At 34.2% G+C, this 19,001-nt stretch overlaps 1 protein-coding gene across 1 annotated transcript in view; it reads left to right on the top strand.

Moving 5' to 3' along the window:
- DNAH9 (dynein axonemal heavy chain 9) overlaps positions 1-19,001 on the top strand; it is a 479,597-nt gene that overhangs the window by 262,450 nt on the left and 198,146 nt on the right. Inside the window, exons 33-35 of the mRNA XM_031965533.1 lie at positions 746-873; positions 8,798-8,906; positions 9,762-9,909. Of these exons, the coding sequence (XP_031821393.1) occupies positions 746-873; positions 8,798-8,906; positions 9,762-9,909 (385 nt within the window). The remainder of the gene's footprint in view (positions 1-745; positions 874-8,797; positions 8,907-9,761; positions 9,910-19,001) is intronic.

The following is a 19,001-nucleotide window of genomic DNA, read 5'->3' as shown; positions in this document are numbered from 1 at the left end:
GAATCATCTTTCCAGAAGTTTTTGTACATGTTTTTGTGTTTCAATTGCAGAGTGAAATCCCCATCTCCTACACTAAGCAGGCAAGAGTTACATAAGCATAAAATTTTAGGACACTTTTTCAAGCCCTTTCCTCACATCAATGAGGTGCTTAAAAAGCTGTTCAGTCATTCAGAGAGTTGCTTTGTCCTATTTTCAGTCTAGTGAGAAGATGACCATAACACTCCATAGGACCCACTGCCAATAGAACAAATTGTTCTCATCCACCTCTTCCACAGAGGGAAGTCTTAATATGCACAGGGTAGACATCCCCTAATTCATGAAGAGGTTTAAGACTCCTCAGTTACCCTCAACCTGGCTTAGTCCATCTTCTGAAATAATTTATAGGGTATGATCACTGAACATGCTACAGCCTCTTGGAGCCACAGGAGAGAGATGGATGGATCAGATGGACACCAAATGTGGATGAGCAACCCTAAAAGAGCTTAGCAGCTCTCACATTAGAGATACTAATCTTCTTTGAACAAACCTTATACTATATTCATGTATATGTACACATATATGTAACACATAAATACTTATTATAGCTCAGGATATACATGTTGCCTCCTCAAATAGAATATAAACTCCATAACAGCAGCAACTGTTTCATTTATATTTGTTTCTCCAGTGTGTTACATAGTTCCTGACATATAATAGGAGCTTAATAAATACTGACTGGTTGATAGACGGATGACTTTTTTTTTAGGACTTTTCTCATCAATCTTGCGTGAACTTGCCAATATAACACATGAAGGGCCTAAGTGGATTTTACTGGATGGTGACATTGATCCAATGTGGATTGAGTCTTTGAACACTGTCATGGATGACAACAAGGTATAATTCAGATCCAAAAAAAAAATCTCTAAGTTATCCTTAAGTGTTGAAATACAAGTGATATCTTTATTTTTAATTAAATTTCAACTTTTCAACCAACAAAAAATTTCTCTTCCTCCCATTTTTCTCTATTCATAATAAACAAAACAACTAAACCTATATAACAAATATGCATAGTCAAGCAAAATAAAGTCACCCATTGGCAATTTTTCTGTCTATCACTTCTCATTTAGAAGGTCAGTATTATACTTCATCATCAGTTCTGTGGAATCATGAATGATCCTCCTATTAATGAGATATTAAATATTTCAGAATTGTTTGTTTCTAAATGTTCTCATTGTATAAATTATTTTTCTGATTCTGCTTATTTTATTCTGCATAAGTTCATATAAGCCTTATCATGTTTCATGGAAATTGCTTTAAAGGAAGTATATGTCAAAAAATAGCTGTTCCTAGGGTCACTAGCTATGACTATAACACCGTTTACTTTTATTAGCAGAACATATTTTTTGTTTGTTTTGATTTGGTTTGGGTTTTTGTAAGGCAGTTGGTGTTAAGTGACTTGCCCAGGGTCACACAGATAGTATATATTAAGCAAGTATGTATTCTGAGGCCAAATTTCAACATATATCTCAGATTCCAGGGCTGGTGCTCTATCCACTGCACCATGTAACAGCTCCAGAACATGTGTTTCAAAATTAATAAAAATGTCCCCTTCAGAATAGCCAATATATAAGTTTGAAAATGTATTATTGCTCAATATATATTTGATCATCACAACAACCCTGTGAGGTAAATACTATTGTTATCCTCATTTTATGGATGAGGAAATTGAGACAGAGTTACCCTCTGACATTCCCAGAGCTAGTGACTGAGGAAGGATTTGAACCATATATTCTGTAATTCAGTGACACTAGCCTCCTTGTTGTTCTGTGAATAAGACATGCTTATCTCTCAGTTGTTGACATTTTTCTCTGGCAGTCCCTTATGCTTGAAATGTTATCTCTCATATCTGTCTATTGGCTTCCCTGGATTCCTTTCAGTCTGAACTGAAACTCCATTGTCTACGAAGACTTTTCCAATCCTTTTTCATTTTAGTGCCCTACTTCTGCTATTTTTTCCCATTTATCCTGAAAAAAATTTGTTTGTAAATATTTTTATATACCCTTCATTTGACTGTGAACTTTTGAATATCTTTTTTCTCTCTATTTAAATCCCCACTACTTAACACAATGCCTTACAGATAGTAGATGCTTAATAAATGACCATTGATTAATTAACTGAAATCACCTACTCCCAATGAGCTTACCTTCAAATGGGACAGACAAGTCCATATAAAATGATATGTTATATGTACAACATAAACATAAATTTAACAAACACAAATGTATTCAAGGGGATTAAATACAAGATAGATTTAGAGATGTCTGCTAGCAACTGGAAGAATCAGGGAAGGTTAATGTTGAACATTGTACAATGCTCTCATGCTTTCACAATCATTAGTGAAGTAAAGAAACTACTTGCCAACATTATGGTGAGGATCAAATGAAATAATATTTCTGAAATACTTATCCCTGTCCTTGGCTCTTAAGTGCTTAATACATGCTTGTTGCCTCCTTATTAATAAAAATTCTTTCATGGAAGAAAAGGTTAAAAAAAAAATCTCCAGGTAAATAATGGAAAAAAAAACCTTGGAAGAAACAGTATGTAGTAATATCAACTATGTCAAACTATACTATAAAGTAGTATCATTAAAACAATTTCCTGCTCATTATAAAATAAAGAATATTATCAGTAGGATCAGTGGAACCATCTGAACACATTAAATCTACATCAATATGGACCTAAAAGGCTGATCTTTGAAAAAACTCAACTTTGGGGGACAGAACCAAGATGGTGGAGAGGACACACTTTTCTTTCTGACTTTCTCCTCCAACCTTCAGACTAATTAGCAAATCCAACCTCTAAATTAGCTCTGGACTGGCAGACTCCATGAATATTGGGAGTGCAACAAATTACCAGGAGAACATAATTTAAAAGATCGCCAGAAAAGATCTGTTTTAATTGGGAATGGAGAGAGGCAGGCTAAGCGCTAACAGGCTGAGCACAGATGTCACCCAGGTAGCAGAGTCCTGGGCAATGTGGACTTCACAGAGCAGTGTTTGCACGTGGTGGAGAACCTATGGGAAGGAATCTACAGCAGTGTTCACTGCTCTGCCCTGGTTGCAAGCCCATAGATCAGCAGAGAAGTTATAAAACATCCAACACAAACACAAAAGGTAAATAGTGAACCCCGAAATGCCAGAATCTCACGGGAACTGGCCATACCCACCCAGTACCAGGAGTGAGTCATCACTGACCCAGCACAGCTGCCACCTCTTATAGAAGAAGCTGCAGCTTGTAGAGGAAGCTTGGAAAATCTCCCCTGCCCTAAAAGCAAACCTTATCATTTTTTTAAATGAGTAAAAAAGCAAAGAGACTCTGACAATAGACAGTTTTTATGGTGAAAGAGAAGAACAGATTTCAAACCCTGAGGAGATAAAAAGCAGATCGTCTCCAGATGAAGCCCTAAAGGGTGATATAAATTAGTCCCCACACAAGGCTCTCCTAGAGGAAATTTAAAAAGGATCTTAAAAGAGAGCTAGATGAAAAGTGGGGAAATGAAATGAAAACTTTGCAAGAGAGTTTGGAAAAGACATATAACTCATTAAAAGATAGATTTGATAAAATGGGAAAAAAACTTCCCAGAAAACAGAATTTGAAAGAAAAGAAAAACAACCCTAGAAAAAACAGTTTGGAAACAGAAAAAAAAAAAATCCCAGAAAATTAATTGACAAATAAAAAAAGAAAAAAAAAAGAAAAAAAAATAATTCCAAAATTAGAACTGAACAAAGAAAAAATACCAGTGAGACAAAAAATCCAAAAGCAAAAATAAAAAATAAAAAAAATACTCAAACTTATTTCTTTAAAGTATACAGAAGCAAAGAATAACTGATTTTTACTATTATTAAAAAAACTAAATGGAAAGGTTTACTAGAAAAAGGGGAAAAAAAAAAAATTAGGGAAATTAAACCGGAAGAGGTGAAAAAACCTTTATAACTGAGGGAAAGAAAGGTAAACCCCCCATTTACTTGAAATAACTTCAAATGGGGCAAAAATTCATAAAAATGTTATTTGTATTAACAAAAAAAATTAAAAACACAAATTATTCAAAGGGTTAAATACAAGGTTTTTAGAGGATGTTTAAACTGGGAAGAATCAGGGGGAACGCTGGGTTGTACGCCTCATGCTTTCCAATCTTACCTCATCAGATTTCTAAAGGAAAAAAACATTATTTTTCAAAAACTTCTTTATTTAAGAAAAGTGGAGGGAAAAAAAGAAAGGAGGAGAAAATAGGGATAAAAAAGGATCTCACAGGGGAGGTCGTTAGGAAGTATTTCCTTAAAAAAATATGGGAGGAGGAAAAGGAAAAAGAAAGAAAAGATAATTTAGGTTTTGATGGCAAAAAAAATTACTATTTTTGAATATAAACTTTAAACCAAAGAAACAAATGGATTAAATTAAATGAAAAGGACAAAAGGCAATTTTTTTCAAACAAACAAAAAAAATTAATAAAAAAGGGAAATGAAAAAAAAATGAAACTAATCCTAAAGAAAAGAATGAGCAAAAAAAATCATAAAAAACAATAATTTCATCCAAAAGAATAAATAATGAAAATACCAAAAATTTGTGGATCACAAAGCAGTAATAAGGGAAAATTTTCTCTCTCTAGATGCTTACTTGCATAAAATAGAGAAAGAGATCAATGAATTGGGTTTGCAACTTAAAAAGCTAGAAAAAGAACAAATTAAAAAACCCCAAGCATGTACCAAACTTGAAATTCTAAAAATTATTGAATTAATAAATAAAACTAAGAGTTGGTTTTATGAAAAAACTAACAAAATAGATAAACCCTTAGTTATTTTGATTAGAAAAAGGAAAGAAGAAAATCAAATTGTTAGTCTCAAAAATGAAAAGGAAGAACTTTCCACCAATTAAGAGTAAATTAGAGCAATAATTAGGAGTTACTTTGCCCAATAAATTTGATACCCTAAGTGAAATGGAGGAATATCTACAAAAATATAGATTGCCCAGATTAACAGAAGAGGAAATAAGTTAGCATAAATAGTCCCATTTTAGAAAAAGAAATAGAACAAGCTATTAATCAACTTCCTAAGAAAAAATCCTCAGGACCAGATGGATTTACATGTGAATTCTATCCAACATTTAAAGAACAATTACCTCCAATTCTATATAAACTATTTGAAAAAAAAAATAGGGAATGAAGGACTCCTACTGAATTCCATTTATGACACAGACATGGTACTGATACCTAAACCAGGTAGGACAAAAAGAGAAAGAGAATTATACACCAATCTCCCCAACTAATATTGATGAAAAATCTTAAATAAAATATTAGCAAAGAGATTACAGAAAATCATTCTCAGGATAATACACCACAACCAAGCAGGATTTATACCAGGACTGCAGGGTGGTTCAATATTAGGAAAACTATTAGCATAATTGACTATATCAGTAATCAAATCAACAAAAACCATATAATCTTAATAGATGCAGAAAAAGCATTTGATAAAATCCTGTACCCATCCTTATAAAAAACACAAGAGAGCATGGGAATAAATGGACTTTTCCTTAAGAGTCAGTAACAACTATTTAAAACCATCAGCAAGCATCATATGTAATGGGTATAACCTGGAGCCATTCTCAATAAGATCAGAGGTGAAACCAAGTTTCCCACTATCACCATTATTATTCAATGTTGTATTAGAAATGCCAGCATTGACAATAAGAGAAAAAAAGAGATTAAAGGAATTAGAGTAGGTAATGAGGAAACCAAATTATCACTCTTTGCAGATGGTAGGATGGTATATTTAGAGAAACCTAGAGAATCAATTAAAAAACTATTTAGATGTAATCCACAACTTTAGCAAAGTTGCAGGATACAAAATAAATGCATATAAATCATCAGTATTTTTATACATCGCTAACAAAATCCAACAGCAAGAGATAGAAAGAGAAATTCCATTTAAAATAACTGTCGATAGTATAAAATATTTGGGAATCTATCTGCCAAGGGAAGGTCAGGAACTATATGAGCAAAACTACAAAACATAAATAAATAAAGTCAAATGTAAGCAATTAGAAAAATATCAAATGCTCTTAGATAGGTTAAGTGAATATAATAAAGATGACAATAGTATCTAAACTAATCTATTTATTTAGTGCTATACCAAACAAACTCCCAAGAAACTATTTAACTGACCTAGAAAAAATAACAACAAAATTCATCTGGAAGAATAAAAGGTCAAGAATTTCAAGGGAATTAATGAAAAGAAAATCAAATGAAGGTGGCCTAGCTGTACCAGATCTAAAACTATATTATAAAGCAGCAGTCATCAAAACTATTTGGTACTGGATAAGAAAAAGAGCCATTGATCAGTGGAATAGGTTAGGTTCACAGAACAAAATAGTCAATGTGTATAGCAATTCTACTGTTTGACAAACCCAAAGACTCCAGCTTTTGGGATAAGAATTCACTATTTGACAAAAACTGCTGGGAAAATTGGAAACTAGTATGGCAGAAACTAGATATTGACCCACACCTAACACCATATACTAAGATAAAGTCAAAATGGATTCATGATCTAGACATAAAGAATGATATTACAAACAAATTAGAAGAACATAGGATAATTTACCTCTCAGATCTGTGGAGAAGGAAGGAATTTGTTACCAAAGAAGAACTGGAGATCATATTGATCACAAAATAGATAATTAACAGTTAAAAAGATTTTGTATAAATAAAACTAATACATACAAGATTAGAAAGGAAACAATAATCTGGGAAAGCATTTTTACATCCAAAGGTTCTCATAAAGGCCTCATTTCTAAAATATATAGAGAATTGGCTCAAATTTGTATAGTTCAAGCCATTCTCCAATTGATAAATGGTCAAAGGAAATGTACAATTTTCAAATGAAGAAATTGAAATTATCTTAGTCATATGAAAAGTTTCTCCAAATCAATACTGATCAGAGAAATGCAAATTAAAACAACTCTGAGATACCACTACACACCCCTCAGGTTGGCTAAGATGACAGGAAATGGTAATGACCAATGTTGGAGGGGATGTGGGAAAACTGGGACACTGATACATTGTTGGTGGAACTGTGAACATATCCATCCATTCTGGAGAGCAATTTGGAACTATGCTCAAAAAGTTATCAAACTGTGCATACCCTTTGATCCAGCAGTATGTTTGCTGGGCTTATATCCCAAAGAGATCTTAAAGGAGGGAAAGGGATCCACTTGTGCAAAAATGTTTGTGGCAACCTTTTTTGTAGTGTCAAGAAACTGGAAACTGAGTAGATGCCTATCAATTGGAGAATGGCTGAATAAATTATGGTATATGAATGCTATGTAATATTATTGTTTTGTAAGAAATGACCACCAGGATGATTTCAGAGAGGCCTGGAGAGACATACATGAAGTGATATTAAGTGAAATAAGCAGAACCAGGAAATCATCATACAGGGCAACAACAAGAATATGGAACAATGAATTCTGATGGATGTGGCTCTCTTCAATAATGAGATGATTCAAACCAGTGTAACTTATTCAGTGATGAGGAGAGCTATCTAGCCATCTACACTCAGAGAGAGGACCGTGGGAACTGAGTGTGGATCACAACATATCATTCTTATTCTTTCTGTTGTTGTTTGCTTGCATTTTGTTTTCTTTATCAGTTTTTTTCTTTCTTCTTGATCTGATTTTTCTTGTGCAGCAAGATAACTGTATAAGTATGTATACATATATTGGATTTAACATATTTAATATGTATTGTAATGCCTGCCATCTAGGGGATGGGGTGGAGGAAGGAGGAGAAAATTTGGAACAGGTTTTGCAAGGGTCAGTGTTGAAAAATTATCCATGCACATATTTTGTAAATAAAAATTTTTAATAATAAAAGGAATATGGATTGTTGAATGAAGGATGTAATGACTAAGTGTAAAGTAAGGGGTTTTAGTTATTATTGTTGTTGTTGTTTACTGTTATTAGTATTGCTGGCATTTCTTTACTTCTATAGATGTATTGATCTCATTTTATGCTTATAATAATCCTAGAAATTATGTTATTATTATCCACATTTTATAGATCATGAAACTGAGAGAGAATTGCCAAGGGTCACACAGCTAGGAAGTTTCTGAGGGCAAATTTAAAGATTTCTGTCTTCAAATCCAGTGCTCTATCCACTGAAGCACCTTGCTGTCTCTGATCCCCTCCAAAACCAATGTGTTGGGTAAATGAAAAAATATACAGCTAATGCTAGAGAGGAAAACAGAGGCTGTAGCAGTGGGAGCTGATAAGTGGAAAGAATATGAGAGGAAACAATACAAGACGAAAGAGAGTTCATTGATTTTGGATCAGGAACTTGAGAGGAATTGGAGGAATTCCAATGGAACCGTGAATAGGCTAGAATTCAGAAGACTAGTTGGTGGGGTTTCCTCTAAATGTCCAGTTATTGATAAGAAGAAAATGTAATACAAGGTAGTGGATGAGTAGAAAATTTCACAGAATATCAGGTAGATTTGAGATTTCTATTCCTGGTAATATTTAAATAATGTATAAATGTCATCTTGAAAATATCATTTGCTATAACTGAATCTTGAATGAAAAAACCTATAGTTTGTGTTATTAATCTAACTAGTCTCAGCAGGGGGTCAGACTTTCAACTTTGGCCTTAGAGTATGTTTTAATGACTATACCTGAGAAGGACCATAATCCCATATCTCTTCCTTCAAGAATCAACTCTAGGGTAGACAAACTTTTTAGCCTCTTTTGAATTTCATACTTTTCTTTCCAGGTTCTGACTCTGGCAAGCAATGAAAGAATCTCTCTAAATCCAACGATGAGGCTCCTTTTTGAGATTAATCACTTGCGCACAGCTACCCCTGCCACAGTTTCCAGAGCAGGTACATCTCGGATAAAAGGAAATGCCAAGTTAGAAAAAGATTTCTCCAAATTTAGCACATTCTTCCATTGGGTTTCTGGGTTCTTAGCAAAGGAATATGGTGGCAACAAGGTCAGGAAAATCTGTATCTGCCTATTCTGCCCAAATCCGGATTGACTTTGATTATTTTTCAAGGTAAAGTACAAGGTACTGCAGAATACTAACTACAAGAAGAATTATCTTTTTTTTCCCCTTTGCTCATAAGATTTCAGTAATCAGATATGAGGTAAGCAGAGTAAATTCTTAAACAAATGAGTGTGAATATTTTATCATATTCAGAAATAACTCTGGTTAAGGAATGATGTTGCACCCAAAGGTAGTCATTTACCAAAGGAAGGCAAGTGTCTAGGTAGTTTGTAATTAGTTCCTGGATACTCTATTGTGAAATATGATATAGCGTTACAACCCTAGTAGAAAAGATTAAGAGAAAAATCATATCTTAGATATCATTAAATCTTAGCCTCTTTGGTCTCCAAATGTAAAAGTTCTTAACTCTCCCTTTTCCTGAGATTAGAATGGAGAGAAATTTATTCTCCATCCAAATGTGAGAGATTCCTAAAAGCTTTCTTAATCTCAGATGCTTTGTTATTTCAAGGTATGTCTTTGCACTGAGTAAATCTTATCACTTTCAAATCCTAGATAACAGTCCCTTGTATGAAGAAAAAATGTTTCACTTCTGTAGAATATATGTGGTATGTATACATATATATACATATATATAGTATACATATTTTGTAATGTCAGCTATATTATAAAATATATATGATGTGTATACACATACGCATTCATATAAGATTTTTCTTTCTTGTACTACCAGGAATATTGTACATCAACCCCACAGACCTGGGTTGGAGTCCTCCAGTAAGTAGCTGGATTGACAAAAGGGATATACAATCTGAACGAGCTAACCTGACCATTCTGTTTGACAAATATCTGCCACCTTGCCTGGAAGTACTCAGAACAAGGTAAATCAAAGAACAAGGAAAGATGTTGTTTAAACTTCTTAGAAGCTAGAATACACCCTACATTTCGAATTCTGTCAACTATTTTAGGTATTAGTATACCTGAGATATTCTACCCTATCCTTGAAACTGCATATCTTAGTCATTGTTCTTTGAGGTAAGTCAAATGACAAATAGTGGTATATATTGGGATTTATCATATTCATGCTATTTACTGGGGTCAGGATCATAGCTAACACCATGATCATCCTTAGGACTACTATATGGATCTTTCAGGCCAAGAAGAGTGGCCTATCCTTATGTTCTAAAGGTTCTTTTAGTGTTAATCTGAGATTCTTGCCCATTCTCTTCCACCTCCGATCTTTCTTCACTGAGAATAAAGACTGATGATTTTCCCCTAACCTGAATTCCTGACTCCGGCTGATTTTAAAACACGTGGTTTTCACATTTGGCGCCCAACGTGGGGCTGAAGCTGCCTCCTGAGGTGGAAAGTCACCACACCCTTTCTCACTTAAGTCTCCATGCCCTGTGGAGATATAGTCATTAATCTCTTCATTGTCTTCCTCCTTAATATCAGGCTTCCCTATTTGGCTACTCCGAGCAGGAGCAGCAGCTTTTTTCTTTCTTCTAGGGATAGGGTTTCTTAGTGCTAACTGAATTATATTGTATAAATAGAATGCCTCGATGGAAATTGAATAAGGACTGTTTTTTTTATTTAATAGCCTTTTATTTACAGATTATATGTATGAGTAACTTTACAGCATTAACAATTGCCAAACCTCTTGTTCCAGTTTTTCACCTCTTACCCCCACCCCCTCCCCCATATGGCAGGATGACCAGTAGATGTTAAATATATTAAAATATAAATTAGATAAACAATAAGTATACATGACCAAACCGTTATTTTGCTGTACAAAAAGAATCAGACTCTGAAATATTGTAATTAGCTTGTGGGAAATCAAAAATGCAGGTGTGCATAAATATAGGGATTGGGAATTCAATGTAATGGTTTTTAGTCATCACCCAGAGTTCTTTCTCTGGGCGTAGCTGGTTCAGTTCATTACTGCTCCATTGGAAATTATTTGGTTGATCTCATTGCTGAGGATGGCCAGGTCCATCAGAACTGGTCATCATATAGTATTGTTGTTGAAGTATATAATGATCTCCTAGAAGGACTGTTTTCACTGTAATATGTGGACATCTATTGTCCAATCAGGGACCAGTTATCTCAAGAGATCTGCTCCTCCTCTACGAACCAAAGGGAGATGTGGTTTAGTGTACCCACAAGTCTACCTGCTGTGCCCAACCCTGTAATCAACCCCTATCAGCCTCCTTCAGGTTATTTCATGGCAGCTATTCCTCAGACTCAGAACCGTGCTGCATACTATCCTGCTAGCCAAATTGCTCAACTCAGACCAAGTCCTCACTGGACTGCTCAGGGTGCCAGACCTCATCCATTACAGAATATGCCCAGTGCTATCTGCCCAGCAGCTCCTAGGCCACCATTTAGTACAATGAGACCAGCTTCTTCACAGATTCCACAAGTCATTTCAACACAGCATGTTGCAAACACATCAATTCAGACAATGGGTCCACGTCCTGCAGCTGCTGCAGCTGCAGTTACTCCTGCTGTCCATACAGTTCCACAATATAAGTATGCTGCATGTGTTCGCAATCCTCAACAGCATCTTATTGCACAACCACAGGTTACCATGCAGCAGTCTGCTGTTCATGTGCAAGGTCAGGAACCTTTAACTGCTTCCATGTTGGCTTCTGCCCCTCATCAAGAGCAAAAGCAGATGTTGGGTGAACGGGCTGTTTCCACTCATTCAGGCTCTCCCGCTTTCTTTTGTTTTAGAACACAGGTGGTCATGCCATCCCTGACTTCTCAGGGAGGTCAGAGCCCCCAAGGGGAGGTGATCACAGCCTCCCTAACTTCTCAGGGAAGGAGGTGAAAGCACCGAAAAGGAGGTGATCACAGCCTCCCTGACTTCTCAGGAAAGGCGGTGAAAGCACTAAAAAGGAGATGACCTCAGTGCATCAACTCAAGCCTCAGCCCATTACACATGTATCCATCCATAAGACATTCTCTATAGATAATAAATACATGTATTCCTATGTCTTTTCATGCTGAATTCAGATCTTTTTTCTTTGGGTTCATTTTTTCCCATGCTCCATTTTCTACTTTGTAATTTATTCAACATAATCAAGCCTTGGAGGACTATGAGGGAGAATTGTAGGACATGAATATTTGGCTTGGACAAGTATCTTATGTAATTGAATGAATTCAGTATGATTTTGGTTATCAAAGATGTACTGAGACCTATAGGCATTTTGCATATTTATTAAAGGATGATTTATTTTTAAATGCTTTTAGTGGCCAAATCAGTCTTCCCCATAGCAATAAAACTTACCACTATTACTTCTTTTTCATCTTTCAGCTGAACAATAAATGACTACACACATACATACATACACATATAGATATCCACGTACCTACAAAAACATGCACCCATGCCACTTTCTCTACCCCAAACCAAAATGTAATAACTATAAAGAATAGAGAATCAAGTTTATTGAATATTTTAACTACTAAAAGTAAGGTATTTTTAATACTTTGTAAGATTTCTGCACCTCAGTTGTCCCATCTCTAAAATGAAAGATCTGAATTAGAAAATCTCTAAAAGCTCTCAACCATATGATCCACTTCATATTACAAACTTTTATTGCCTTAGTGAATGATTCTTCATAATTGTGAGCCAAAAATATCAAAATCATAATTTATTTACTAATCTTCTGCTATGATGTTTTGCAGAACTTATTTAAGGTAATTTTCAAATGAAATTCTTTTCTGGAATCTTATGTGAGGTCATTATGGTTCAGTGTAAGAAATTCAAGAGATTGTACTGTCTAGAATAGCCTTTTAAAATTTACTAAATGAGATATTGTAGATCATCATCATCATTATCATCATCACAATACTTATGAGTTATTGGCAAGGGATTCATACTATAAGTCAGATGCAAAAATATGATGGTTAAATGGAAGGGGAAAGGGGAAAAGAAGAGAACAGCAAGGAAAGGAAAAGAAGATATAATATTACATGACATGGTATGATATGACATGAAAGACCTTTAGGGAACAGCTACATTTAGCAGATATAAAATGGATGGTGAGTTAGCAAAAAAGACTGATAAGAAGTAGATAAACAGGAGAACTAGATGAGAATAGTGTCATGAATATCTGGAGAGAGAGAGAGAGCATCCAGGATGAGATAGTGTCAAATGGAAAATCTAGGTCGAAAAGTATGAGATCTGAGGGGAAAAAATTATATTTTATAATTGAGATCATCAGCATCTTTGAAGATAGTAGCTTCTGTTGGATGATGGCATAGGAAGCCAGACTGAACAGATTAAAGAATAAATAAGATAAAAGGAATTGGAGACAATAAGGGTAAATAACTCTATCTAGAGGTTTGACTGAGAAAGGGCAGAAAGAAAACAGCTAGGTAATAGGGTGGATAGAGTGCTGGGCCTGAAATCAGGAAGACATCCTCCTGAGCTCAAATCTGGCTTCTGACACTAACTTTTTTATCTTGGGTAAGTCATTTAACCCTGTTTGCCTCAGTTTCCTCATCTGGGTAAGTCATTTAACCCTGTTTGCCTCAGTTTCCTCATCTACCAAACAAACTGGAGAATGAAGTAGCAAATTTCTCCATTAGCTTTGCCAAGAAAACCCCAAATGAGGTCACAGAAAGTTGAACATAACTGAAATGACAGAATAACAAGATTGAATATCTGTGATGGTAGAGGCACTTTCCTCACTGAGAATTCCTTATACCAATGAAATTACAAATTCAGATAAAAACCTGAATTTCTAAAGTTGTTAATCAAAAAAGTTATTAACAATAATAATTGATATTTACAGTGTTTTAATATTTACAAATTACAAATATTATATTTTAAATCACTTCATAATAATGCTATGAGTTAGGTTTTATTACTTTCAATTTGCATATTTAGAGTGTGAGACTCCCAGAAATTGTTATCTGCCATGATTATATAATTAGTGACAAAGTCAGGATTTGAACTCAGGTCTTCCTGACTTCAAGACTAGTACTATATATGTACCACATCACCTATTTGGTATATATATATATATACCAAAATATCTATATTGACACTTTCTATTGTAGCAAAGAACTAGAAAAAAATTTGTGTCTGATTAGTTGAATGATTAAATAAATTGCAATAAATAAATATAGTAGAATATTAGTTATTTGATGTAAGAAGTAGCATGATGAATATAGAGAAGCATGAACCAGAAAAGCAAACAAATGACAATAACAACATAAAACAACTAAAACTGAATGTTGCAGAATTATAAAAAAAAAAAAAAGCTTAGCCTCAAAGAGATATGTAAAGACACAGCCTCTCCCTTTTGCAGAAAAAAGAGGTCTATTTATATAAAACATTGCAGATAATATCATTTTTAATAACTCATAATTTTTTACGTTTTGATTTCTCCACTTATTTTTTCTTTCCATTTTTCTCATTAAAAACCTTAGTTATAAGCACAGTAGTCTCCATTTATTGATTGTACCATTTTCTACCACATATATGTGCGAATGAACATTTTTACCTTATTCTAATTCAGAATACAGAAATAAAATTTTTGCAGAAACATATTTAAAACTGTGTTTTTCTGATACTGATTAAGTTTACATGATTATTATAACATGAATTTATTTTATTAAGAATATATTTTATGTTCAACAAAATTTGCAAAATAAAGAAATTTAATATGAAGTCTTGCAGAAAACAGTAAGCATATAAAGTCTGATTGTATTACATCTTTTAATTCTTACCAAATGACCCACATGAAATATTCATGATTCTTTTGTAATGAATTTATATTTAATATATAGATTTTCAGCCTTATAGGATATAATGTTTTATATTTATATTATAGGAAATTATTTTAATATTTTATTTTTATATTTATATCATAAGAATCTTAAGTTTTATATTTTATAAACATACTTAAATAGTGTAAACTTTAATTTGAAGCTTTGGGGGCAAAATTTATCACTACAGTTATTATAAGCATTTAATAAATAAGATCAAAAGAATATTATGAGCGGCATATAAAATTGCCCCAAGGCTCATAGCAAATTTTTGTTGTTGTTGTTTAAAGAGGTTTATGGAACAAAAGTACTGGGCACCACTTTTATAAGGAATGGTTTTATAGAAAAGGAAGAGGGAAGAACATATGAGGATATCTGAAAGGTGTAAAGACAAAATAAAATAAAAATCTAATACAAAAAATAAAAATCTAAGTAATAAAAGTCATAGAATGATTACAGTTAGTTGCAAGTCAAACAAATCATGACTTGGGAAATTTTCAGTTTCTATGTGAGGGCCATTAATTAGCCATTTTATATTTCCTATTTACTAGTTCACTACCTTGTGATTGAAGAAGGATTTTCATAAATCAATGAGGCTATGAGCAGTGTCAATCAGGATCACACAAGGACAGGTCATGGTAAATTGTTCTGACAAAAGGTGATCTACTTGATAAAGAAATGGCAAACTGCTGAATCCCATAGACAGTATTAAAATGATAAATAAGATGGCATAAGAAGATGAGCCCCTTAGGTCTGAAGATGTGCAGTACATTACAGGGAAGAGTAAAAAACAACATACTCCAGTAGTAATGAAGTAAGTAGGCCAAACTGAAAGGCAGCTCAGCTGCATATGTATCTGATAATGAAAGGAAATTCTGTTAAAATAAATATTGCATAGGAATCTGGAATGTAATACCTATGAACCATGCTAAGTTGGATGGCAGTCAAATAAGAGATGAAAAGACATAAAAGATTGGAATGCTAAAGTGGGACAACAAAAGATAAATGGAATAACAGGCAAATTTGGCTTTGGAATACAAAATGAAACAGGGCAGAGAGTTTTGTCAGTGTAACTCACTGGTTGTAACACTTTTTTCCAATAATCCAAAAAGTGATTGTACACATGGACATCACCATATAATCAATATCTAAGTCAGATTGATTTTGTACTCTGCAGTCAAAGGTAGAAAAGCTCTATGCAATCAAACAAATCCTGAAGATGACAGGGCCTAGATCATGTATTTCTTATTGCAAAATTCATATTTAAAATGAAGAAAGAAAGAAAACCATTAGACCATAGAGGTATAACTTAAATCATATATCTTATGAATATGAAGTTGGAGCAATGAATAGATTTTAGGAATTAGATCTGATAAACAAAGTGCCTGAAGAACTACAAACAAATTCATAATATTGTGTAGGAGAGGAGCAATGAAAAGCATTTGTAGAAAAAGAAAAGCAAGAAATCAAAATGGCTATCTGATGAGGCATTACAAATAGCTGAGGAAGGAAAGGGAGAGAAGAAAAGGTAAGATATATCTAAACTAAAAGCAGAATTCCAGAAACCAGGAAGAAGAGATAAGAAGGTTTTATTAAATAAGCAATGCAAAGAAATAGAAAAAAGCAATAGAGTGAGGAAGACAAGAGATGTCTTCAGGATATCTTAGAAATATCCAAGGAAAGTTTCATGCAAAAATGGGCATGATAAAAAAAACAAAAATTGTATGGATTTAATGGAAACAGAAGATATTAAGAAGAATTGGAAAGAATGCACAAAATAACTATATATAGAAGATCTTAACATCTTAACAGTATGGTTACCAATCTAGAACTAGATATCCTAGAGAATGTAGTTAAATGGGCTTTGGAAACCATTGCTAACAATAAGGCTAGTGGAAGTGATAGGAATTCTAGATGAGCTATTTAAAAAATGATGCTGTACTCACTGATATACTGTACTTAAAATGCCAGCAAATTTGGAGAACAGAACTGGGATTAAAAAGATCAATTCATTTCTCAGTCCTAAACAAGGCCAAGAAATGTTCAAATTTCAAAACAAGCACATTCATGTCACACATCAGTAAGCTTATACTTAAGATTCTACAAGCAAGGCTTCAGCAATATGCGAACTGAGAATTACCAAAAAAGCAAGGTGGTTTACACAGAGGCAGAGGAGTTTAAGATTAAATTGTCAACATTTGCTTGATCATAGAGAAAGCAAAGGAAGTCCAGAAAAACATCTACTTTTGCGTTATAGACTTTGACTAAAGCCTTTGACTGTGTGGATCACAATAAAATGTGGCAAGTTGCAAAGAAATAGGAGTACCAGATCATTTTTACTTGTTTTCTGAGGAATCTGTATTGCACCAAGAAGCAACAAGCAACAACTAGTTGATTTAAGATTTTAAAAGATTACAAAAAGGCTGTATATTCTCACCTCATTTATTTAACTTATATGAAATGTGCATCATGTGAAATGCTAGACTGGATAAATCAAAAGCCTAAATTAAATTTGCCAGGAGAAAGAATAATAATCTCAAATACACAAATGATACTTCTCTGATAGTAGAAAGAGGAATAAGAAGTATGCTGAGAATGAAAGAGGAAAGTGTAAAAGCTGTCTTAAAGCTTAACATCAAAAAGAGGAAGGAAGGGAGGAAGGAAGGAAGGAAGGAAGGAAGGAAGGAAGGAAGGAAGGAAGGAAGGAAGGAAGGAAGGAAGGAAGGAAGGAAGGAAGGAAGGAAGAAGGAAGGAAGGGAGGGGAAAAGGGAGGGAGAGAAAGAGGGAAGGAGGGAGCAAGGGAGGGAGGAAGATACATTTTGGTGACTGGTCCCATCACTTACTGACAAATAAAGGGAGAAGAAAGGGAGACAAATAAAGGGAGAAGCAACGTCAAATATTATATCCCTTGCCTCAAAGATCATTGCATTCAACAACTACAGCCATGAAATTAAAGACATTTGCTCCTTAGAAGAAAAGCTTTGGCAAATCTGTATAACATATTAAAAACAGAGACATCACCTTGCTGACAGAGTTCTGTATAATCAAAGCTATGACTTTTTTAATTACCAATGTTTGATTGTGAAAGAGTTGGAATATAAGGAAAGAAGTGACACTTTCAAATTATGGAGAAGACTTTTGAGATGTTTTTTTTGGAAAGCATGGAGATCAAATTATTTAATACTTAAATTCAAAACTGTTCTCTGAAAGGTCAAATATGTTTGAAGTTTAAGCATTTGGCCACATAGTAAAAAAGACAGGGCTCACTGGAAAAAATATTTTTGTTAGGAAAGATTGAAGGCAAAAGGAAAATGGAGATAGCAGAGGATGAGATAGAGAGATGGTATCATGAAAACAGTAAACATCAACTTGGAAAGACATCAGGAAATAGTGAATGGTAGAAGGGCCTGGCATGCTATGGGCTGTAGGATTGTGAAGAGTTGGACATGACTGAATGATTGACAAATAATCAATTTTTACTAAGAATGACATAGTCAACAAATGAGTTCTTTCTCTCTTCAGGAAACTCTTTTTGAACTCTGCTGCTTTTGCTACCGTAACTTTTGTGATATCCATAATCCTGCTAGAAAATTCTAGTTGGGTCTACCCAGTGCATCAGCAGCTCTTCATTATCTACAATGGTCAGCTACAATCCCAATCTCCAGCAATTATGTTGAAGGGACCTGCAATTGGCATTGATCTTGGCACTATTTACTTCTGTGTGAGAGTCTTCCAATGTGGGAAAGTGTAGATCATTGCTAATGACCGAGGAAACAGGACCATTCCTAGCTACATCACCTTCACCAACACAGAATGTTTAATTAGCAATGCTGCAAAAAAAAAAGTTGCAATGAACCCCACTAACACAGTTTTTATGCCAAATGTCTGATTGGTCAAAGATGTGATGATACAGTTGTACAATCAGTCAGACATGAAACATTGTCCTTTTATGGTGGTGAATGACACAGGCAGGCCTAAGGTACAAGTAGAGCACAAAGGGAAAACCAAAAGTTTATACCCAGAAGTATTTTCTATGGACTTTACCAAGATAAAAGAAATTGCTGGAGCTTACCTTGGGAAAACTGTCACAAAGGTTGTGGTCGCACCAGCCTGTTTCAACGATTCCCAACACTTAAGCCACAAAAGATGCTGAAACTATCACTGGTCTTAATGTGCTCCAAATCATCAA

Source organism: Sarcophilus harrisii, chromosome 4 (assembly GCF_902635505.1).
Source record: "Sarcophilus harrisii chromosome 4, mSarHar1.11, whole genome shotgun sequence".
NCBI classification, from domain to species: Eukaryota; Metazoa; Chordata; class Mammalia; order Dasyuromorphia; family Dasyuridae; genus Sarcophilus; species Sarcophilus harrisii.
This window is presented reverse-complemented; position numbering and strand designations above follow the sequence as displayed.